This window comes from Rutilus rutilus (genome assembly GCF_951802725.1).
Source record: "Rutilus rutilus genome assembly, chromosome: 17".
In the NCBI taxonomy this organism is placed as follows: domain Eukaryota; kingdom Metazoa; phylum Chordata; class Actinopteri; order Cypriniformes; family Leuciscidae; genus Rutilus; species Rutilus rutilus.
The window spans coordinates 28675217-28699079 of record NC_140230.1 but is presented as its reverse complement, the minus strand read 5'-3'; the positions used below and the strand labels follow the sequence as shown (position 1 = coordinate 28699079).

General features: G+C 36.2%; 3 protein-coding genes across 4 annotated transcripts; 1 reads left to right on the top strand and 2 right to left on the bottom strand.

Annotated features, from left to right (window-relative positions):
• Window positions 1-2794: 2794 nt before the first annotated feature.
• trmt11 (tRNA methyltransferase 11 homolog) lies at window positions 2795-17130 on the bottom strand. Its single transcript, XM_084384630.1, has 13 exons — window positions 16762-17130; window positions 16487-16552; window positions 16317-16390; window positions 15401-15482; window positions 15211-15303; window positions 14971-15105; window positions 14619-14775; window positions 13283-13363; window positions 12996-13160; window positions 12658-12730; window positions 11475-11609; window positions 6812-6932; window positions 2795-3561 (listed from the first exon to the last, which is right to left on the bottom strand). Exons 1-13 carry the CDS (start codon window positions 16855-16857, stop codon window positions 3421-3423), a joined length of 1419 nt encoding a protein of 472 aa, XP_084240756.1. The 5' UTR covers window positions 16858-17130; the 3' UTR covers window positions 2795-3420.
• A 151-nt stretch (window positions 17131-17281) lies between these two features.
• On the top strand, window positions 17282-19509 carry LOC311276256 (actin-binding Rho-activating protein). The gene is made up of 2 exons (XM_084385826.1): window positions 17282-17371; window positions 18385-19509. Exon 2 carries the CDS (start codon window positions 18431-18433, stop codon window positions 18902-18904), a length of 474 nt encoding a protein of 157 aa, XP_084241952.1. The 5' UTR covers window positions 17282-17371; window positions 18385-18430; the 3' UTR covers window positions 18905-19509.
• Window positions 19510-20013: 504 nt separating this feature from the next.
• On the bottom strand, window positions 20014-23665 carry hint3 (histidine triad nucleotide binding protein 3). 2 transcript variants are annotated; one of them, XM_084435355.1, is made up of 5 exons: window positions 23503-23665; window positions 22913-23030; window positions 22642-22711; window positions 22414-22540; window positions 20014-20761 (listed from the first exon to the last, which is right to left on the bottom strand). In XM_084435355.1, the coding sequence occupies exons 1-5, from the start codon at window positions 23629-23631 to the stop codon at window positions 20723-20725; spliced, it is 483 nt and encodes a 160-aa protein (XP_084291481.1). In that variant the 5' UTR covers window positions 23632-23665; the 3' UTR covers window positions 20014-20722. The 2 variants fall into 2 exon arrangements, with proteins under 2 accessions (XP_084291481.1, XP_084291482.1); XM_084435356.1 differs by having other exon boundaries at window positions 22414-22471; window positions 23503-23643.
• Between the last annotated feature and the right edge of the window lie 198 nt (window positions 23666-23863).

The window sequence follows — 23863 nt, the reverse complement described above, 5'->3', positions numbered from 1 at the left end:
CAAAACAGCTTAACAAGACACAGCTGAAAACGTAAGGAATCAAAGAGCCAGAATAACAAACTCTTAACACCAGAGTTTGTGAGTAAACATTCAAGGGACACAAAATGGCCGAGCTCCAGAGAGAAATTAATGAACACAACAAGTTTAGACTCATCTGTTCCTCTGAAGGGTTTGTTTGTGTAGGCCGGAGGAGGTAACGGGGAGATGGGAGTGAGGTGGGCTTGAGAAGATCATCACAGGGAACCTGAAAAAACACAAATCACACAGAAAAAGCACACAATAATATCCTTCACTTTCTGTTTTGCAGGTTGACGCAGATATCAACTTTCCTGTAGCTCAAACAGTGGAGCGTTGGCGCTTGCAACGCTAAGGTCATGGGTTCGATTTCCAGGGAAATCTAGAATTGATAAGAATGCAAATGTGTACCTTGAAATGCAAAGTATAAAAGCGTCTGCCAAATGCATAAATGTAAATGACACAAAACCAAAAGTGTTGATGAAAAAGGACCATGAGCACATGCAAACCATATGAACACACAAAAGCTAAATCCTAACTATGAAAAATTGTTGATTTTTATTTGGTCTTTTGTTCCTCTTTTTCCTAAACATCCTTTGTGCGCGTGTGGGTGAACGAGCAACATATTTGTTTTGCTGCCATATGAACCTAATAAAACTGACTCAAAGATCTCTTAAGGCTCTGCGCTGCTGAGAGCGTTATTGTTTTTGCTGGTTATTAGTTTTATTGGCTGTTCTTGAGCACCCCATTTAAACTGCACAGCTCATTTGAAAACAAAAGGGAAATGTTGGGTATTAGAGTCAATTTAGATATTTTTAAGCACTTATAACTGAAAACGTCCAGTCCTGGCAGGAGCACGACACTAAGATAAATAAAACTAAAGGCACAGTATGCAGTTTTGCCACTAGAGGTCAAAACAATAACAAAGGCATAGCTTGATGACGCTGTGAATGAGCGTGGAATCATGGGAGTTGTCGTCTTTACCTCCATAGCCGAATGAAAGCAATCCGACGGGACTGAAATCAAATTCATGGATGAGCTAATGAATTCATGTTTTATTAACGTTACTGCGGTATGAAGCAGGCGGGCCAGAGAGCCTGGGACATTTTACGTTGCTGTTTTTACTATGCTTATATGCCGCAGTCGGCCGCTGCCGCTCCTTTAGTTTTATCGTTTATGCCTATTTAATTATTAAAGTTACGTTTAACGTTCACCGCCTCCTCCTCCCCTGAATTTGAACTTTGTTACAGTTACGTTTGATCATTTAAATTCACATGATTTAATTCTAAGGAAATTGAGGATACCGCAGATCTGACGTCAATGACAGGTGGCACAATGAAACGGGCCGTTACACTGGTTAAAATAGCTGATTCCTCTGGATTTAAACATTGTTGGAAACATTTGGGATAATATAAGTAGACAAGTCAACAAAATATATAACTTTGTTTAGTGGTTTTTGGATAGTTTAATCCAAAAATCTTAGCATTTGTTAATCTTAATTTCAACATTTACTAATACATTATTAAAATCAAAAGTTGTATATCTGTTAATATGATTTAATGGATTTGAGCTAACATAAACTTACAATGCATAGTTGTACTTTTATTAACTAACATTAACAAAAATGAATAAATACTGTAACAAATGTTTTGCCGATTGTTAATGTTAGTGAATGAATTCACTAACATGACCTAAGGGGACCTTAAAATATTTCCAATAAATTAGTAAATAAAAAAAATAAGTAAATAAAATGTGAATGTCACAATTGTGATGTTCCTCAAATTTTATCCAAAAATAACATTGGTATGTTTTCAGAAATGGCTAAACTATAAATATAAACTATCATTTAAAAGTTCAGTAAGAGGGTCAGTAATATATGTACAGTGTGTATTTTTTTTGTTAATTTTTTTAGGAATTAATGCTTATACTTTGCAAGGATGTATTTTGTTGATCAAAAATTACAGTAAAGATTTTATATATTGTTAAGAAAAATATAAAATAAAATAAAATGCTGTTATTTTGAACTTTTCAATTATCAATGGGGCCTGACCAACTGATAAAAAATTATGTTTCTTGAGCAGCAAATCAGCATATTAGAATGATTTCTGAAGGATCATGTGACACTGAAGAAAGTAATGATGGTGAAAATTCAGCTTTGCATCACAGGAATAAACTAAGTTTTAAAATATATAAAAATAAAAGTTATTTTAAATCGCAATACTTAACAAAATTGCTGTTTTAATGAATTTTTTTATCAAGTAAATGCAGCCTTGGAGAGCATTAGAGACTTCTTTTTAAAACACTTAAAAATTGTAAAGACCACAAACTTAGTGTTACATTATATTTTAGACATGTTTACATACAAAATATATTTTTTTTGCTAACCTGGAATAATGATGATAGGATGGTCTGAAAGGAATTTAAACATTTAACTAATGAACATTGAGGCACAACGGGGAGAAACTCGACATGAAGGCAACTGCAACAACTTGTCCACTAATTGATTTGTTAACTTGTTCGCAACAGTTTGCAGTCTATTTTTCATTCATAACCCTTTTATGCAAAAACGAAACAAATGCCAGCTCATCTTGTAATGGAAAGTGGGTTTCGGCCTAGAATAGTTGAAGGCTGTGCAGACAGTTCTGTGGCTTTTCACTTCATCAATCCTCTACAGGGGAGAGTTGAGGAATGGAAGGATGCTTATCTCCTTGATCCATTTCATTTCTGCTTACTCTAAAGAATGCCTGAATGTGGAAAAAAAGACAGAGAAACTGGAAATAGGAATTGTGCCAGAACACAATATCAGTGTTTTATATTGTTTGAGATCAGGTTCAGTAATGCAAAATGAAGACGGCAACGACAGCTCGCAGCTCTATCCTAATAAAAACATGCATCGAACAGTTTATGACATCACACGTTAAATCTCTGCCTAAGATCTCTCTTTATTTTCATAGGAGATCTTAATTATGTTGAAGACGGCTCTCTTTGAGGTGAGTTTAAGTCTAAGACAGATTCATTAGTCAGATGTCAACCTGACCTGGTAAAAACTCTTTAAGGGAGTTTAGATAGCAGGCCCAGCGCTCCATCTTCCTCTGCAAACGTCCAGTAGGCACATTACATTTCACCCCTACATCTTCCCACTTCGCAAGCACTCAGAGAAACAGGTATTACGCTAATCCCTGTCGCCAATTTATCTTCGACACATTGCTAATGCTGCAACAAACTCAATCGCGTCTGCAGGGCTCGCTTTAGAGAGGAGGTAGATAAAAAGAAGTGAAGTAAACATATGTTTTTTTTTTTTTATTGAAACAACATATATTTACATGTAACAATTAAGTTATAAAAAGATAGTATCAAAGTATCAAAACAAAAATTCAATTTAAAACCTTCTTTTTCCCTCATGTTTTAATCATCATTTCTTGGGGTGGCTTTGCTGTCCTTTCCGTTCTTCTTTGTGAGACCACTGAAGTATTTCTCTCTGAAAGAGTTGTGACCCTGGTATGAGGTGAAGCGAGAGTCAGCAAGGTGCACTAGTTTGTCCGAATCCTGCAAGAAAGCATTTTAAACAGTTTAAATAAAGAACAGCAGACAGAAAGTGCAGGATTCAAGCAGTTCTTCAATGGCGGGAAGTTGAAATGGTACATATTCATTTTTAAACAACTCAATACTAATGTTTTAACTTCAGAAGAGTGATTTTGTCCATACGGAATCAGGGATATTCCACCGAATATTAACTTTTTTTCTTTGCATCATTCGAGAACTAAAACCACATCTATTTTGAGCTTTGATTTCTGAAGGATCGTGTGATGCTAAAGACTGGAGTAATGATGCTGAAAATCCAGCTTTGTATCACAGGAATACAGTACTTTTAAAATGGATTAAAATAGTCAAAAATACAGTAAAACAGTAATATTGTGAAATATTACAATTTAAAATAATTGTTTTCTAACTAAACGCAGCCTTGGTGAGCGTAAGAGACTTCTTTCAAAAGCATTAAAAAAAAAAAACTCATGCTTTTGACAGGTACTGTACATTAAAAACTAAAAGCACGCTAAAGAAAAATGGCAGAAACAGGCATAAATGTTTGGCTTAGTACAGCACACTTTTAAGTTTTCACAGTCAAGTGCCTAATGACAGACAGCAGAGTGCTAAGTTCCTCAGATTTTCCTGCTCAGAGTGGAGGCCAGGATCTTAAGCAGAACCTGCTGGAGGGAAGCACACTGCGCGCAGGCTAACGAGGTGGCAGAAAGACTGAGCTCAAAGTGATGACTCCAGATCTGGGCCTGCAAACCATCAACGGCACCTTCTACAACACACTCCCTTCTGCCAGTCAGCAAGGACTCAGTTCAGGTCACACGCGCCGAGCCCTTAGTTTACAACACAACTTGCGCAAGACAGACCACACAAGCCCACAGGAACAGACCCTAGTGTCTGTCGCGGCCTAAGTGGGCTGTAATGTCAATCAGAATTACAGGATGAACAAATGAAGAAAAAAAGCACAGAGAATCTCATGCAAACAGTCACGAAATGTCAAAGTCCTATTTCACTCCACAAACAGAATAGAACAAATAGTCTATTTAAGACAATTATGCACATTTATCCCACTATCTCAATTCTTAGCACCATACTGTAAAATGAACAATAAAATCTTCTGACTGTAATGCAAATATATAAACTTTTTTTAAATAAATTATTCTATCAATTCAATCTGTTTTCATCGCATAAAGCGATCGAGTCTCTTCAGAATAATTTGGACTAAACCGCACAATTCATATGGATTAGTTTTACGATCTCTTTATGAACTTTTTGAAGCGTCAAAGTTTCATTTGCATAGCTGTCTATGGAGGGACAGAAAGCTCTCAGATTTCGTCAAAAAGATTTTCATTTGTGTTCCGAAGTCATACGGGTTTGGAATTACACGAGGGTGAGTAATGACAGAATTTTCATTTTTGGGTGAACTAACCCTTTAACCAGGAAAACAAACAGATCTTTGATCTAGATACTTTACAAGGGGAGATGAGGACACACAGATTCTGGGTGCCAAAATGCAAAATGTAAAGAGAAACAACAGAGTAAGAGATGGAAACAGAGAGAAAGAGAAGGACACAAGGCAGGAACAGGGCCTCATCTGGACTCAAGAGTTGTTTGACAGTACTAGACTAATGCTAGATCTGCTAAGCTCCTGAAAGTTTTGTTTTCCGTTCTAAAAATAAGCTTCACTGGGTAATATTTATCCCATAATGCAACAAGACATGTTCCTTCTGTTTCAAAAAAAGTAACAGAACCCACGTGAAGAGCATTGAGGGTGCTAACACAGCCAATCAAGGACATTAGGATAAACTTACATAAACAACAAGCAGAGGACACTATTCAGATGTTTTTTCAGCTACTGCTGGACATGAGGAGAAGTTTGGCAGAGATCTCCATAATCGTACTGAGGGATCTGATGCCAAGATCACATACTTGAGCTTTGGGAAAAGGGCCAGTTTTTCACAGAAGAGAATCATTTGATAGTATTTTTTTTTTTTTGTCTTTCGGGTTTGAAGCAAGTTCAGGAGGAAGCCAAGGACAATGCATCTGTAGGTAACATATTCGTTCCAGGTTTGGAGTAGCGCTGCACGATTAATCGTATCGCAATCGCGATGTCAAGCCTACGCGATTAAATTACGCAAAATGCTGCGATTTTATATTAAATAAACAAATTAGCGCTGTTAACGCAATTAACGCAGCATCTGTTCATTTTTGGCATCCTTTGGCTATAGTGTTACATGATCCCGCTCTTATTCATGCAAATGCTTAACCATTCATGCGCGATAAGACAAAAAATAACGCGCTGTCAGTGAACGTCCTCCTGACACACACGACCCACAGATAGACGCGCGGCAGTATCAAGTTCTCTTTCGCGGTAGAACGAACAACACACTTGTATGCCAAAATGAACGCGCTGCCTGTGAATGTCCTGACTGTGACAGACAGAAAGACTCGCGCTAATATCGTGCGTGCGCACAAAACAGCATGCCAGAATACAGTTCTCTTTCGAGCTTGAACGAACAATAACACACACAATTATGCCAAAATGTATTTTTGTCGAGTATCTTCATAACATAAGAGTAGTCTTATGACGAACGTTAAGAGTTGTGACTCGTGAGAGAATGAGGCGTGTGAGATCCGCCTCTCTGAGCAGCAGCTGGTCTTAAAGGGACAGTACACAGTAGCCACTAATTATATCTGTCGCTAAAGTTAATCAAAGAACAAAGGGAACAGAGAAAAACACTCACTGCTCTTGATTAAAGAACTTTTTTCTTTAGGCAGATTATCACTAATCTGTGTGTGCATTTATTTTCCTTGAGAACCGAGCAAGTTGACTCACGAAACCATTTGTTTATCGCATATCGCAGTTGCAATATTGACCTCTATTATCGCAATATGACATTTTCCCCAAATCGTGCAGCCCTAGTTTGGAGCATAAGTCAGAGGAGACAAATGTCAGTCTGCGTAGATATTCGTGAGTGTGTTTCAGGAAAGCTTTTATGGGAACAATTTGGGGTTTTGAAGTGAAGTGGCTGTCAAATCCAAAGATGGATTATTTTCCATACAATGTGTGATTAAGTCATTAAAGCAGCTTAAAAACAGCGAGTCAACCACAGCCAGATGGCAGGTTATTTTCAGAGCATTCAATGCGGCACCATAAAAGACGTAACCGTATTAAACATATTCAGGGGCACATGCCAACAGTTTGCATAAATCAAGCTCATCTTAAGAGCAAGGGGTCTTCACCCAAAAAAGCCTTGCATACCTCAGGCTCCTTGGTCTTCTCCATGGTGATGAGTCTTCGAGACGTGTGGCTGGACAGAGTTTGTTCGCAGTTGCTGATGAGAGTCAAACAAGGGTGAAGAGGCACCATCTCCTCACAGTACCTGCAGACAACAGTACAGTTTTTAGATCAGCCAGCTGGCCACTTATCAAATGAAACACCTTGATAGTGGTAGGGGATGTCACAACCAGCAACTGTTATTTTCAAAATTGCACCACTGCTCACTTGTATCACATGCACTGTATAGCAATGGAAAGGGGGTGATTAAATGAGTGGCTGACTTTTTTACATTCCCTACTCACTTTGGAAGTTAAACAATGTTGAAGGTTACCAAAATAAACACAGAAGCAATGCATAAATTGAGTCACATTTAAGGCTCTAGCCAATCAAGGACAACATTTGACATCTTGCTATAGCAATTACAATATCTGCCTGTGTTCATTATGAAAAAACAACAACAACAACGTAAATATAGCGACAAAATTGCAACCACATTTGTTGGGTTACAGACAAAACTTCACTAACTTTCACTTTTACCCCTTGTATTTGTACTTGATTCAGATTCAGATTATTTTATTTAGTGCCATGTCAGCATTCAAAGCTATTTTCATGGCAAAAATTCAATTACAAAAATACAAATATCATATAAATACAATAAAAACCAAACAAACAAAAACAGCAAGTCATATTATACAAGAATTTTTTAATTAACATATGATAAAAAAAATTTCCAAACCCTTTTCAGGCATAATCTTACTAAATAAGTCCAAGTGAGATAACTTCATAAAACAGCAGTCTGCTTGTATTAAGTCCAGGACAATCTAATAAAATATGTTTTATTTGTACTTGCTGCAAGTGACTTAAATTAACATGAAGCTAGATCGGTTGCGGTTCAGTGAGGGAGTTGATTGTGAACTCAGTACCGCCTCAGAACGAATAACTGACTTAAACGAGTTGGATTCAAACTGCAAATTCAATGCTGTGTCCAAAATTCTTATGAATGACTCGGACTATATTTTCTCAGGAAGTTGGTGTCATTTAATGTAAGTGTCTCAATACTAAAATGTTTTATAATTACTTTATTGAAAGTGTTTTGAACATTTGAATAACTTGCTGGTTTGGAAATGTCACAGTGTAACAAAAAAGTCAACTTTAAGCCGGATGCACACTGTGCGATTTATAATAGTCCTTTGGGATTGTTGCTTGTCAGACTGTCCGAACATGATCATCGCTGTGAGCCATGACACTGTAAGATCTCAGTTGTCAATGTCAGACTGTACGACAGTCAAAACGTGTTAAAAACGGACGCACGCAAGAAAACTTGTCCGGAGTTTTACATCATCAATCAATGACACGTTCGGTGATGTGAGCTGCATACGCGGGATTGAAATGGTGGCTACAAAGAAACCTCTAACGTTAATTGTGGTTATGGCCTGTCTTGAAAAACGAAGACAATTTGACGGTCGTTGGAGAAGTCACACTGCAGGACTGTGAGACAAATCTTCTGACACTGCCAGAATTTTGTCTGAGGTCAAATCTGGTCGCAACGGTCATTAATCGGCTGTCGGTGAACATGTCAAACTAACGATGAAAGACTTCAGATTTTAGCCTAGGATCAGAGGATTCTTTTAGGATTTGCTCAATTTGTCTCAGACGGCACACCCGGCTTTAGGAAAGGCTTAAGTTTTGCGACTAAATTACTTGGTATCAGTCTGATTGGTTTAGAACAAATCTACAAAACTAGATGTCTTAAAGCCATGAAAGTCATATTATAGGCTTGGTTTCACAGACAGGGCTTAGATTAAGCCAGGATTAGGTCATAGTTCAATTAGGCGTTTAAGTAATTTTTATAAACATGCCTTAGAAAAAGGCATTACTGGTGTGCATCTTAAGACAAAACAAATGCACTGACATGTTTTAAGATCAGTCAGTGCAAGTTTCTTTCAGTTGAAATAGCTCAGATTTACATTTTAGTCTAGGACTAGACTTAAGCCTTGTCTGTGAAACCGGGGGATAGGCTTTTACCTTTGGGTCTGAGATTTAGGATGCCAGTGTTTGTTTTTTTTCAGTAAAACTGAACTGTACATTGCTTGTTTATGTGTGAACGCATGTTGCAATGTTGCGGTGTGCAAGAAAACCCGGTGTGCGCTTTAAAGGCCGATGAATTATATTAATGAAATAATAACCGACGAAACAACATAAATCGCGAATGGTGACTAGATTGTTACAACATTTTTTGTTGCATTTCTGAAAAAAAAAAATTCACAATCTGGAGCCATGCCGCAACTATGTGAAACACTGAGAAGATCCAAACTATTCATTGTTCCAAGAGGCTGTGAAGACAGTTAATAGGGACATTAACTCAACAGGGAGTTGAGCTGGTGGGCTGTTAACATTCACACGCTGACAGACGTGTTCGCACGCACCGACTCCCTTCATTTTTCAGACGATTACGTAAATATGACTAGTGCCTGAAATCAATGAAAAAATCGTTCCGAGCGCTGCTAGCTGTAGCTGAACCTCATCCACACAAAGCCACTGATCCACAAACCATTGCGCACACGCAGTTAGCTCCGTTTCAAACAAATCATAAATTATGTGCCCTCTTTTCAACGGACCTGACAAAGTAAAACAAGGAGCCATACAAAGCATACATATTCTCCATCGTACTGTTTACATGGAGCTACTCCTGTCACCTTGGAGAAATGTCTAACAAATGTCAGCTTTCCAGTAAAGGGCCCTCTGGAGAACTCTGTCCACAGAAATCACCTGACAGAATCACATTTCTGAATATAGGGCAATGAGTCAGAACAGACTAGTGCATTATGGGGTACTAATGACTGACTAACATCCCATGTGGATTACACTCATCTCTGCTTTCTCTTCATGACGTCCATGTCCTGTAAAAGAGATTATTCTTTGTTTGCAACAATATGCAGTGGTAACAAAACAATTAAAGTAAAGGTCAAAGATGTGTCATTTGACGCAAAAGACTCACTTTTCACCATCATGTTGATGTCTACATCACTGTGGACACCATTCAAAATACATTAGGGTGTTACTCGATCATCCCTCCTTTAACTTTGTTTGTTACGAATTAACTGCTGCGTCACCAGAAATTGGGAAATCTTGACATTTACTATGGCAGATGTTTTTTCATCTGGTCTGGGGATGGATTGTGAACTTTCTCCACAGGATGAAGTGGATGAATCGGATACTGAGGGCTGTTTCCACTTCTAACTGTTACAAGGGTAATCAACATCGAAGCCCCAGATTCCAGCGGCAGTCATCCGCTCCTCTGACACCAAATTTATAAACACAAGTGTTGCTATACTAAGGCCAGCTCTGAAGATCGTTCACGACGCCAGCGCCTCCTTGTGGTGGATGTTACTGATTGCTCTCAATTAAATCATTTCTGTCTGTCAGCAAACTCAAACATATTCAGATCAGCAGTCATTATATCATCTTCTGAACCGTCGGCCAGACATGCTAGAATTCAGTTCTGTCAATTTTGGTTCTGACACTTTAGCTTGGTGTCTGTATTCTGATTTTTCCTGTTAGTCTCTTGTGCTCACCAAGGATGTATTTATTTGATCAAAAATACAGTACTATTGTGAAATATTACAAATTAAAAGAACTGTTTTCTATATTAATATATTTTCCTATGATGCAAAGCTGAATTTTCATCATTACAGTCTTCAGTGTCACATGATCCTTCAGAAATCATTAGAATATGCTGATTTGCTGCGCAAGAAACATTTATTATTATTATTATCAGTGTTGAAAACTGTTGTGCTGCTTAATATTTTGTGGAAACGGTGATACTTTTCAGAACAGCAAAAACATTTATTTTAAATAAAATCTTTTGTAACAGTAACATTATAAATGCCCTTACTGTCACTTTTGATCAATTTAACACATCCTTGGTGAATAATATATATATATATATATATATATATATATATATATATAGAGAGAGAGAGAGAGAGAGAGAGAGAGAGAGAGAGAGAGAGAGAGAGAGAGAGAGAGAGAGAGAGAGATTTTATTTTTATTTGTATTACTAACCTAACATTTTTGAATGGCAGTGTGAATCAAAAAAGTATTTTGTTAACATTTTGCCAGACACACTTTGAAACGAATGAAAACATTAATAAAAAATAATTGTGTGATGCATGATTTTTTAAATCGGAACAGATGACGCAAGCTAAATTCATGATTGTTGGCATCAGCAATCCTGAGGGAGTGAATCCCGTAACTACATGATGTAAAATCTGTCTACAAGTGAGCTGGAGGTGAGGTAAAGGTGTAGATCACAAGCAGCGGGTCCCTCCTTTGAGTCACTACTCTTCCCGGGCCCTGTAATCAGTGGATAGCACGATCTGTGGACACTGCTGTTTGTGGTCAGTGGAAAATACCCCACGGCTTCACACCTGCTCCAATGCTGGGCTGACCACAGGTCAACAAGCCTGAGCAGGTTTAACACCCTGCACTGAAACAGGGGGCTTGAACTACTGATATGCTTTGAGCTCATATTTACAGACATAAGAAGGTACAAGATATCCCCCTAGTGACTAATTCAGTACACATATGCTATATCTGATGTAGACAGTGCATGTGACCATTCAGCCTGATTAGATTGACTTACTCTGGTCTGTAGATTGGTAGCCAGTAGACGAGACGTCCACCTAAAACCAAGTGGTGGGCTGCAAAATTCAAGAGGTCGGCAAAGATATCACTCAGATGATAAGCCATAGAAACAGGGACGTGATTCTCTCCAGAGCTGCATTGGGATATGAAACAAAAAAAATATAATCAATAGAAGAAACTCAAGAGTGATAGTTCACCAAAAAATAGAAAGTCCTTCATTTACTTGCAGTCAAGTTGTTCCAAAATCTTTTCTTCCGTGGAACAGAAAAAAATTATAATAATCTAGATACATTTTTGAACGTGCTGTTCGCTCTTTTTCATGCAATAAATCGGGACAGAAGGTTTCAAGCTTCAAAAAGAACACAAGAACCTTAAACGTACTATATACTCATTAAGTAATCCATGGTATTTGTACACTATTTGTGATCTATCTCAAAGAACATCTCAGTCACCGATCACACATCACTCATGAAGACTTAAAAACATCAATTTAAAATTTGGTCTCTTGTGTCCTTTTTGAAAAATCTACAGTTCTTATACAAATGCAATGAACGGAAAAGGGTGACTGATACATTGTACATTGCTTTTTGTGTTTCACGCCAAAAAAGACAATCGCATTTATTTGAAACAACATAAGAACTAGTTTCCAATACACAGAACCATCCTTACATTAAACTCAACATCAATAATCATTTTCCATTGATAATCAAATCAAAGATAATCAAATGTCTCAAATACATTATTTTTTATTAACCTGAATTAATATATGTTCTAACTGTCATACAAAATGTTCTAATTACCATTCAAAAGTTGCTTTGGTTATTATTATTTTACAATAAAGACATGCATAGTGTTTCAAAAGATTTCTATTTCAAATAAATGCTGACACTAAAGACTGTAGTAATGAATGCTGAAAACTTAGCTTTGCCATCACAGGAATAAATTACATTCAATGTATGTTTTTAATCAAATAAATAAAATGAGCATAAGAGACTTTTTCAAAACGAATTAAAAAAACCTTATCGACCCCAGACTTTTGAATGGTAGTGTAATTGCATAGTCTTGTGCTATTTGTTGAGCTAGTAGTGAGGCAGTAGGCTTATTTGATGACTGTCTCACATCTAAAGAGTGTTTCAAGTGGTTCTATTAAAAATGCAGGTGGATAAAAGTGATATGCTTACAAATCCTCAGGAGGTTTGATGATATCTTTATTAGATCCCGTTCTCCTTGTGGACTCACGAATACCGTATGGAGCTGCGTAAGGGAAACGAAAAACACTTGAAGCTTCAAAACAACAGTTAACGGTAACAAATAAAAACAAAACAAATGTGACTTAATGGTGAAGCGTGTCATTTCTACGCCACTAAACGTATGTGATTAAAAATCCAGCTTAAGCTACAGTAGTAGCGGTGTTTTGGAACCTGGTAGCTGGTTTTTAGCTTTCAGGTATACCATAGTATTTTAACATAAAAAAAGGACACTCTTCACCTTTAAAGGCCTTCAGTTTGTAGGAACATACGGTCTGTAACAATGCAATCAAACAGTGGGTTTTTCCTCCAAACCGCTTTGGAAGCATCGGAGACCATGACATCCACGTAGAGACTCTCATTCCCATACTGCCGCAGGTTTGCTCTGATGTTCTCATCTGGTCCTCTCCATTTCTGATCCTTCCTGCTGGCTTTTCCTGCAACAGATTTAAATGCTCAAATATGCACACTCACAGCAAACTTACTGACTAAACCTATATTGTGTGGAAAACTAGAAGGAGAAAATGATAGTGATGTCTTAAAAAAAAAAAAAAAGTACCAATTCCATGGATAGTGTTATAATCGATGTCGGTTCCACATACATAAGCCCCAAAGTGTGAACACGCTACCAGAAGACTACCTGCAAAACAAGAGGAACACAATGATCATGAGAGAATTAAATAAGTGGTCTCTGGAATATATCTGACTGTAGATCTTTATATATGCATGACACTTTAAAAGTACGGCCTATAAGGATTTCCAGCCATCCAGAGAGTTTTCAACTAAATAAGCACATCTGGCCAGCAGATCTCAGTGCATGTGGTGACAATAGACTTATGATAAAGCCTGGCAACATCATGGCACGCTATAATTTTACAGTGAGCCTCGCTTTGGGAAAAACCCTGAGAAAGAGAGAAATGCAGCCTCATGCTGTTTAGAAAGCCAGCAATCCATCGTTTGACTAATGACGCTCTAAATCGGTCCTTTCAAAGTCAAAAGAAAGAGTAAAAGTGGGCCAACTGAGATGGGAAAGTGAGAATTCTTGTGAGCCATCACAAAAGATTATAGAAAAACCTGCTCCTGGATCCTGTTAGACGCAAATAAGAAACAGAATATGATGGCACACATCCTCAATCATCCAGACAAGCTGTCAGATGTGATTTCACTCAGAATGAGACAAACACCTGCTTCAGTTTGGCCCAAAATGAAGAGTCAAAACTTTTCTGATTAACAACCTGCCAAACAAACAATCTACAAGACTAAATGATTAATTTGCAGAATAAAGATATCTGATTTTAGAAATGTGTTGGATGAGAAACTTATACAGTCACTGACAACTAGTATATGAAGTAAAAGAACCTTCATGTAGTCAATAAATAATTAAATAGTACTTAATTGATCAAATAATTCTTCCACCAAATGATACAGTTCATTAACTGTACGCTCTTTAGGATTGACAAGCAACATACCGAAGCGAAAAATATATTATTCTGGAAAATATTCAGTTTATGATGCCTTGGTTAATATAGAATTTAAGCGATGGTATGTTAAGATATTAATAAATTAGGATCCATTAAATTGATCAAGTGACAGTAAAGTCATTGATGTTACAATAATATTCTATTTGAACTTGTTTTCAACACTGATGACAATACGAAATGTTGTACCAAATCAGGATATTAAAGGATCATGTGACACTGAAGACTGGAGTAATGCTGAAAATTCAGCTTTACCCTCACAGGAATAAATGGCATTTTAAAATACATTAAAATAGAAAACAGTTATTTTAAACTATAATGATATTTCACAGCATGAGTGTTTTACTGTGTTTTGATCAAATGAATGGTGAGCATAATAGACTTCAAAGCCTTCTATCTGCACAGACTTTTCCTCACCTGTTCCAACAAAAGGATCGTAAACCAAATCATCAGCCTTTACTTTGGCATGATTGGCCATGATGAAAGAGAGGCCAGCGTCCATACTAGTGTTCCCAATGAAATGTCTCTTCTTCACACTGTGAGAGCGAATTAATTCTCTCTGACCATCTGCAATCTGAAGAGAAAACCTATTTAACATTTAAGAGGTGATACAGTATGTTACATCTTATTTCAAGAGCATCATTCAGCTTTAGTATCTAGGGCACAAATCAAGCGTTTTACAAATCCATACAATCGTCAAACGTGAAGCCTTGCACACATCACTAAAGAAACATTCTGAAACATTATATATCCGGAAAGAGCTGCTCACCCATCTCCCAAAGTACAAATGGAAAGGATCCTCTGGGATGTCATTAGGATCAGAGCCATAATCCTCCAGCAAACAGAAAATATGCTCTGGATCCTTTAGATTGACCTTCCCTTCAAACGGCAGGAAGTCTAGAGCCTGTGTCAATAATAATTAAGACATTCAAAAAATTGCAATTGAAGCTGTTACTAAATTAACGCTAATTATGGATTCGAAGCGTACAAACATGTTAAAAATACTTACATCAATCTTACTGATTCTGTCTTTAAACTCTAACGTTTTGTTGAAAGTGTAGACGTTGATCTTATAAGTTGAATTCTGTTGTAGATATGGAGCCTGTGAAGAATTCATACAATAGACGGTTTATTCAGAGATACACTCTGTAAATCTCAAGGACACATTGTACTTTACTGTGAGGGAAACATGAACAAACCATGCTTTCTGCTGGATACGCCAACAATGACCTCTTCAACTCGTCTGTTGTTCTTCCATGACCCCAAAGTTCAAATGCAGACCTTGACATTTAAATCAATATTAAACTTTACATAAATCCAGCAATTTAATAAATGTCACCGCACTTTTTTATTTATTTTTATCGTGGCTTATTTTAGTAACACTTTACAATAAGGTTTCATGTGATAAAGTCAATTAATGCGTTAGCTAACATAAACGAACAATGAGCACTATACTTTTTGCAGTATTTATTAATCTTTGTTAATAAAAATACAATTGTTCACTCTTTGTTCATGCAGGCTCACCCAAAAATAGTTCTGAATTTATTTCTTCTGCTGAACACAAAAGAAGATATTTTGAAGAATATGGGTAACCAAACAGTTGATGGGCCCCATTGACTTCCATAGTATGTAAAAAGAAAATACTATGGAAGTCAATGGGGCCCATCAACTGTTTGGTTACCGACATTCTTCAAAATATCATATTTTGTGTTCAGCAGAAGAAAGAAATTCATTCATTTTTGGAACAACTTTTTATTTTTAAAAAATGTAGTAAATGGTGAAAATAACATTAAGATAAATAAATGCTGTAGAAATATTGTTCTTTGTTAAAGTTAACTAATGTTAGTAACAAATGAAACCTTGTTATAATATTGACAAAAACACCCATGTTTTCTTCCATCTAATATTCACACATTGATCTTAAGCCAATCATTGGCTACATTCAAATATATGCAGAGTTCTGACTGGTCATAGGGTCACTGAATCATATGCAAAGTAACTCAAAATTTAGGTAAATAAATATCGCTGAGTAAATGCAATTATATTCATATTTATACTAGTTTGTCATCCTAAGCATTTTAAATGTTATTTAAATAATAAAATATTACAACCTACTTGCCACAAACCGTTCTGGACATGACACTCCGTATATCATCTTCCGACAAGCCATTTAGTTGCCAAAAGGGGGACTTGTGAAGAAAAAGTTAGAATTGTTAGGAAATAAAAAACAACTTAAAGCAAATCCCTTATGTCAAGTAAAAAAAAAAAATATATTTTAGCATTACCTTTTCTATGAATGTTTCTGATGTATCAAATGACTGGTTCCTTAGAGACAGCAATGCTTTTATTTCCTGCAATACATAATTCAAATTGCGATTCATGAATGTTTACCAAATACAGTTCAAATTAACATAATTAACTATACAACAATGAACTGAGCTGTGCAAAAAATTGTATGAATAACGAGCTCATTAGTTCAAAATACACTCTGGCAGTTTAATCCAATAAATAAGCATTTTGATACGAAGGTCTAAGTGTACTGAAGGTTTACAGTTTGTACCGGTAATCTAAAATCGACGTTATCATGTGCCAGATGAAGTAAATATTGTCTGCAGCACGCCCGACCAGAGTGGAGCGCCATGTTTGTGTGCAACATTCAACATCATCCGATTGGGTATATTACGCCCGTAACAAAAGTTCCTATTTGGCATCCCCGTGGACCGTACGTAAATCGCCTGCTCGAAAATCTCCTAAAAGGATTAGATAGTTGCATTTTTCAATGCCTGTTTTAACTAAGTCATACCGCCGTGAGTAAAATTAAGTAAATTGCCTATGTGCTCGACAGAACGGTCCCTTCGTGAAAGCTGAATCATATTTGCCCTGTGATTTTATGTATAGTCTTTTTAGAAAATGGAAACGATTTAGTGTCACCTGATAATATCTTTTAATCTTATTTACACACTCATTAACTTCTTAAGGGGCTAACATCTTCCATGTCATTGGTCCATCATCTCGTACAGTGACATGATTGTCATGCTCTCATTGGTTAGTTTACAACGTCAATCACTCTCACAAGCGGTCAGAAAAGTATCCACTTCACAACTTGTAATGTATCCACTTCCATCGCTGTTACATCATGACAACCATTCACAAGAAGCCAAACAAGGGCGGTAAGGTGTTATAATAGCCTACACTTAACGTGTGATGTATATATTTCGATGTCAACTAAATCTTTGTAAGGTCGACTAAATCGTCTAACTAAGCTTTACTGTGATATAGATTCGTATTGTTGTATTATGTGTATTGTATATTGTGCCGTTTTATGCTGGGCTGTGCGACCTTCAGAATAGAACTGAGAAAAATATCTCTAATGTCTATCTTTCTGAAGTTTTAGAATGAATTCTTTTTGAGAAGAAAATCAGTTTCTCAATTTAAATAGAATTCGAATTGAGGTTGCAGAATTGTCCAATTTTGAGGAAGTAGGCCTATTATTAAAATGGAATCTCCATCTGCAGTTTTTTATATAATGATCATTATAATATAATTTATTTTATTTTCCATTATGAACATGGGATATTTCCATAAACAGTTCATATGAATTGATGAACATAGTAATAATCAATCTTTGAAATGTCACGTATTTAATATATGTTATTTATCATTTGTATTGTCTTTTTATATTTTAAGTTTTCATTGTATGTTTTGTCATTTGTCATTCATTAATTACTATTTCAGTTTAAGTTTGAATTCAGTTTTAGTTTTTATTAATTAGTTGCTTCATCTGAAACTTGTTTCAGTTAGTTGCAACATTTCTAATTTCCGTTTAGTTAAAGTTATTCATCTAATATTTATATTTTATTTTATTTCAGCCCTATGTCAATGAACAAATGTTTTTAATAGTTTGATTAACGATAATAACCGTGTCCTGGCCATTTTTTCTTAAAATCCAAAATGACAGGACAGAACTAGTACCTACACTTTGTGTGGTTCTACCTCAAATTTTGAGATCAGTATTTATTTATAGTCTGTAACTCAATATATCTTTACAATATAGTTAAGTTTAAGTGCACAGAGTATTGATTACATTGGGTCAGTGGTACTTGTAGACTTCATGAGGCTCTAAGTTATTTAAGGCCTGTTTGACATGCAATCTTCTCACTCACAGCCTTTGTTGTGCCAACAGTGAAGCATGCTGAAAACTAGAGCCGTCCTGTGAGCCAAAGGTCACCATGGAGACGGACGAAACACCTGAGCAGCGTAATGACGACAGGGCAGAGACCTGCACCGTGTCTGTCAAAGGTCTGACAGAGAACTGGCAGAAATGGTCCAACGACCACTGCGAGTATCAGAAACACAATCCCTTCAGCAACGGCAAGGTGATTCCCCCTCAGATCCAGCGAGGACAGGAGGGCTACGGCAGGCCTTTAGAGGGCTCTAAAACAGAGCAGAGAGGAAAAGACGCCCACTCCCACATCAGCAGAGAGGTCACGGAGCTCTGCCAGGTCATTCAGGAGATCGGAGAAAGCAGAGACAACGGCAGGCCGGCTGTGCGGTTCGGGGCGCTGTTTGAGAGATACGTCACCATCTCTGACAAACTGGTGGGAGTTCTTCTGCGGGCCCGCAAGCAAGGGCTGGTGCACTTTGAAGGGGAGATGCTGTGGCAGGGGAGAGATGATGAAGTTCTCATCACCTTGTTACAGTGATTTACAGAAGTGATGGACACCACGTGCCTGCCTCAAAGTCAATATTACTGTCCAACATTGCTTTACAGACATCCGTTTTACTTGAACAGGGGTTAGGAGTCGGTTTTTCGGCCAAAGAAACTATTTTAAACTGAGTGTCATGAATTTAAATGTAGCAAACTGGTATATTCTGTTACCTTTTCATGCTTTCAAAGTGTGTCATTTCTGTACCACCAAGTAGAATTGGAAAAATAATGTTTTAGATAAGATTTCAAAACACTCTTGTCTGTCATTGGTCAACCAAACAAGTAGCCCCGCCCTCATCTCATACCATTGGTTATGTGGGGCTCCTATAAAAGCAAAGCAACAACGCTTACACTTTTCACATGTTCCTTGTCAGCCAGTTAAGCTGTCTATTTGCTGGTTTTGAGTACTCTCCAGATAGAGGTCTAGTTAGGAGACCAACTTAGATTGGTTTAACAGGGAACAACAGGGAAACCTATAAATTACTTATTTCTGGATATCTCTGCACACTAAACTGTGATAGGATAAAATGTATTTTCAAAAAATGCACGCTTTCACCTTTAAAGGCATAGTTCACCCAAAAATGGAAATTCTGTCATTTATGCACCCTCAAGTTGCTCCAAACTTATATGAATTTCTTTCTTCTGCTGCAGAATGTCGGTAACCAAATAATTTTTCTCCATATTATGGAAGTCAATGGGGTCCATCAATTGTTCAGAAATTCATACAGGTTTGGAACAACTTGAGAGTCAGTAAATGATGACAAAATTTTCATTTTTGGGTGAACCTTGCCTTTAAATGAACACCTACAATAACATGCAACATTGTAGTGTTGAGAAGCCATAATACTCTAACCATAATCACATTTTTGCCATCACTTTGATGCACAGTGTTAAGGTACACAATGGTTTACTATTGAAACTGTATGTCATTTTCTAATATGATGAATCACTTGCAAGGATATTACAAGTATTGTCTAGAAATGTCTACTTTTGTGTATGGAGTTGCTTTGAATTTATTATAAATATAATTAATATAAAATATATCTAGAGTGACGATCATGTGATACTTTTGAAGCACAAAAAAAAAACCTATTAAAAAGCATAAAACATATGAAGGTTATTATTTATTTTGTTTACATGCTTACACACATCATATAGTGCAAATACAACTTTACATCACTCAACAATTAAATACATCTGAGGCATGTTTTATATCTATACAGTAAAATCGATGTCATGGCATAAACAGAGGTAAAACATTTCATTTAGAGGAAAACTGACTAAATTGCTCTTACATCACTGTCTGATGCAGTACAGAATGACAAAACACTGCCGCATTCTGATGCTGAAATCATTCAGAAGTGGATTTGGACTAAGCTAAATCCAATTATTATTGAGCTTAATTGCCATTTTCAGCTCGTTCATATTTTAAAAAGTCTTTGTCACTGCTCTGTATCCTTAAAAATCTTATTTTTTTTTAGTACGACCGAAAGAAGCCCAACTGTTCACCGTAAAAGATTAATGATTTTGTCAAGTTTATCAATGTCATTACTATTAGGCATGCTTTTTTTTTTTTTTTTAAATCAATTCAAAAGTAGCTACAATTTTGTAGCTGCAAATTTGATTAGCCCGTCTGGCAGACAATATAACTAACAATGAAAGTAGCATTAATGAGTATTATAATCCCGAGGGCGGCATTCGTCTGTGGCCTTTTGTCATCACAAACAGATTGACTTGGACTGTTGTTATGTGTAAGTGGCTCTGGGCATCTCAAATATGAATGTATTTTGAGTTCCTCTCACTTCCTGTACATTTAGCTCATAGAGTTCAGCTTTTGGAGTAACTGGTCTGCCTGCAAAGTGAAAACAGACAAGAGTTAGCTATACATTTGGGTCAGTGACATGACGTGCATTTTTTTTGTGTCCAAGGCATTATTTCCTTTTAAGATATTTGACATGTATCACTTCATTCTGTGAAACCTATTTAGTTTGAATTCATTTTCAGTACATTCAAATAATAAATATTATTTTATATTTTGGTATCTTAAACACCCAAAATGTCAGGTGGCTCAACCGTCCCCAGAAATAAACAGACTATAAAGAAAACTATTTAAAATGGTGTTTTAATAAGAAGAAATTCGAAATAAAATATAACACATAAAATTAAACATTAAGTTATGAATTGAGGTAATAACCGTAAGCATGATAATGCATCATAACTGTTGTAGCTGAGCAAACTAGTGTATTTAACCAATCTCTTGCACTGTAGCTTATTACAGTTCTTGCGTTCCGAATGTGATTTATTCTGTTCTTGATCAATTGACCACTTTTACTTCAATAGAGACTGTTGACTAAAACACTTGTATTTGTATTTCATTTTTATTTGTAATTGAAATGGGAAAAAAAATCCAGTATTCAGCATATTCCCTGTCATTATTAATGTTGTCAGGTGGCACAACTGATATTCAGCCATGTAAATTCTTGATTTAAACCAACAAATAAGAAGTCAAAGTGAACAAATGTCTAAAAACTAGATTGTTATTAGTTTTTTCTGTCTTTAAAAGTAAAATCAGATGCTAAAGATACTAAATACCTTGCCACTAGAATGCAATAATTTATATAAATTAATATAAATAAAAATCTTATATAAATCTTTTTTTTAAAGACCTTTTTTGAAGCTTTTTTTTTTTATCGCTTTTTTTGCCTTATGTTTTTATGTCGCCTTTTTCACCTTTGTTGCCATTGGCTTTTGGCTTGCTTAGTTGGGGACATTAAATTGAACATTTAATTTAATTTTCAACAATAATATTGATCTGCCTGCATTGACACCATTATATGAGAACTGAACTGAGCTGGTCAATGACATCATGGTTTTCTCCAGAGTGGCTATATATATATATATATATATATATATATATATATATATATATATATATATATATAAATAACATAAATTAATAACTTTTTTTACAACAAAAATGAAACATCACAGACTGTGACGCTATTTTCTTCTGGAAACAAACTTTCTTGCATTATTTTCCTGTTATCTCTGTAAAGCTGTTTCGAAACAATCTGTATTGTAAAAAGCGCTATATAAATAAATGTGACTTGACTATTTGCATACTCAAAAGCAAGGGTAAATCAACAATTCTATTATTTAAAACGTAAAGAAAAAGGTTGTAGTGGTAGAACTCGTAAGAACATTTCTGCACACAGATCCCTCCAGCAGCATCTACTGCTGGCAAAAACAAAAAAGGGTTTCATCCCCTGCCACTGTAGCTTGTCCATTATAATTTAATACAATTTGCTTGTTCCAATTACAAGACAAAAGGTCTCATTCAACGGGCGTAATAAATTGCTACGCTCAGAAAACATTTTGTTTGTTAATGCATCAATAACCTGCTCCAAGGGAATGTGATTATTAGTTTTAGTGGATGTAATTTACTTGTGCACTTGGAGGATAGGGGGAATAGTGGATTGTTGGGCGGTTGATTTGATTGCTTACCGTGATGAACCAATACGAGTTTAGCCTGTAGACCAAGCGGGACATGAAGCCCATCTGACTGACGGGTGCGAGAACATGGAGATGCAGATGTGTGACAGAGGAGAAAGGAGGCCAGTGGAAGCCAAACCTTGGAAATACGATTGACATGTTGGCATAAATTGGCATGCTACATGAACAAGGACTTGATTTTAGTATAAGTGGCAAAGTATCAGATGTTTTATCCATTACCTAACATCATTTAAATCAGTTACATTGTTCTTCTGAAGTATCTCTTTCCCCAGCTCCACCATCTTCTCCACTAAAAACCACAAACATAGATTATACAGAGATGCCTGCTTTGTCAAACATGCATGCAGCAGTATGTGTAAGTAAATTGGGAATTGTGATGGTAAAACTGACTCATTACTTCTGATTGTTACTAAAGAAAGGCTCTAGATTAGCTACTGTCAGATACGTCTAAACATTTACACCAGTCTCTGATAAATCACAGCGTGTTTACCTAATGGCACATGCTCTTTTCTGAGAGATTTACAATTGCCAACATGTTTATTTGGCACAACCAGATAGTGATGAGGAGCTCCAGGGTGTATATCTCTGAAACAGGATACAGTCTCATCCTGAAAAGAGAAAGGTTTTATTTGAAATAAATAAATAACAGTGATAGGTTTATTTTTTATTTTTTACTTCTGATGGTTTTAAATGTGCTTAAGTGACTAATAAACAACAAAACATGACTTAAATTATTGTAAAACCATATCAAATTCATATTAATATGCAGAATTTCTTCATTAGTAGTATTAATAATTGATGACGATGGCTGTGCAAATTAATCACATTGCTATTTTAGTAGTAAAATTATTCTTTAGTAACTGACTATGGAACTATAGTAATCTTGATACATTTTTGTTGTTGTTGACAAAGTTAAAATGCAAGTAATACTTTTATGAATTAAAGACATGTCGGTGTATTACTTCAAGATTTCATGAAACATTTTGCATTGTGATCTTTAGCCTCATCGTATCGTCACACTTTATTATCTTCACTGTCACTTATTTGTTATCTTAGATAAAACACTGACAGCACACTTACATTGTGCAGGAGCTCAGTTCCCATCTCCCCCTTCACGATTTTACAGAAAATACATTTTTGGTCATATTCACCATCATCAGTCTTCGTTGACGCGATCTCAGGTGTCGGTGTGTTTACGGCGGCTGCCATCTTCAAAGCGCGTGAAGGCGGACCTAATTACATCACGAGCACGAGCGTCACGTCATTTCAACATACAAGTCCTCCGAGTCAGTTTTTTTTATATATTTAATTTTAAAGTCAAGAATCCCTTAATATACTGATCCCTTTGTGTAAAACGATGACATTATTGGGTATTTTGTAAAATACTAAGATATTACATGGAAAATACGAAGACCTCCGACGCAAAAGCCTCTAAAAGCCA

What these genes read in the sequence shown, in the direction of transcription:
- trmt11 (XM_084384630.1), bottom strand. Translation starts at nt 16,857, where the DNA reads ATGTTGCACACAAACATGGCGCTCCACTCTGGTCGGGCGTGCTGCAGA. An exon ending in CAGAAACATTCATAGAAAAG is followed by an intron (nt 16,391 to 16,486) that starts GTAATGCTAAAA and finishes TTTCTTCACAAG; the next exon opens with TCCCCCTTTTGGCAACTAAA. An exon ending in TCCAGAACGGTTTGTGGCAA is followed by an intron (nt 15,483 to 16,316) that starts GTAGGTTGTAAT and finishes TTAAATGTCAAG; the next exon opens with GTCTGCATTTGAACTTTGGG.
- LOC311276256 (XM_084385826.1), top strand. Translation starts at nt 18,431, where the DNA reads ATGGAGACGGACGAAACACCTGAGCAGCGTAATGACGACAGGGCAGAG.
- hint3 (XM_084435355.1), bottom strand. Translation starts at nt 23,631, where the DNA reads ATGGCAGCCGCCGTAAACACACCGACACCTGAGATCGCGTCAACGAAG. An exon ending in GAACTGAGCTCCTGCACAAT is followed by an intron (nt 23,031 to 23,502) that starts GTAAGTGTGCTG and finishes TTCTCTTTTCAG; the next exon opens with GATGAGACTGTATCCTGTTT. An exon ending in ACTCGTATTGGTTCATCACG is followed by an intron (nt 20,762 to 22,413) that starts GTAAGCAATCAA and finishes TTCACTTTGCAG; the next exon opens with GCAGACCAGTTACTCCAAAA.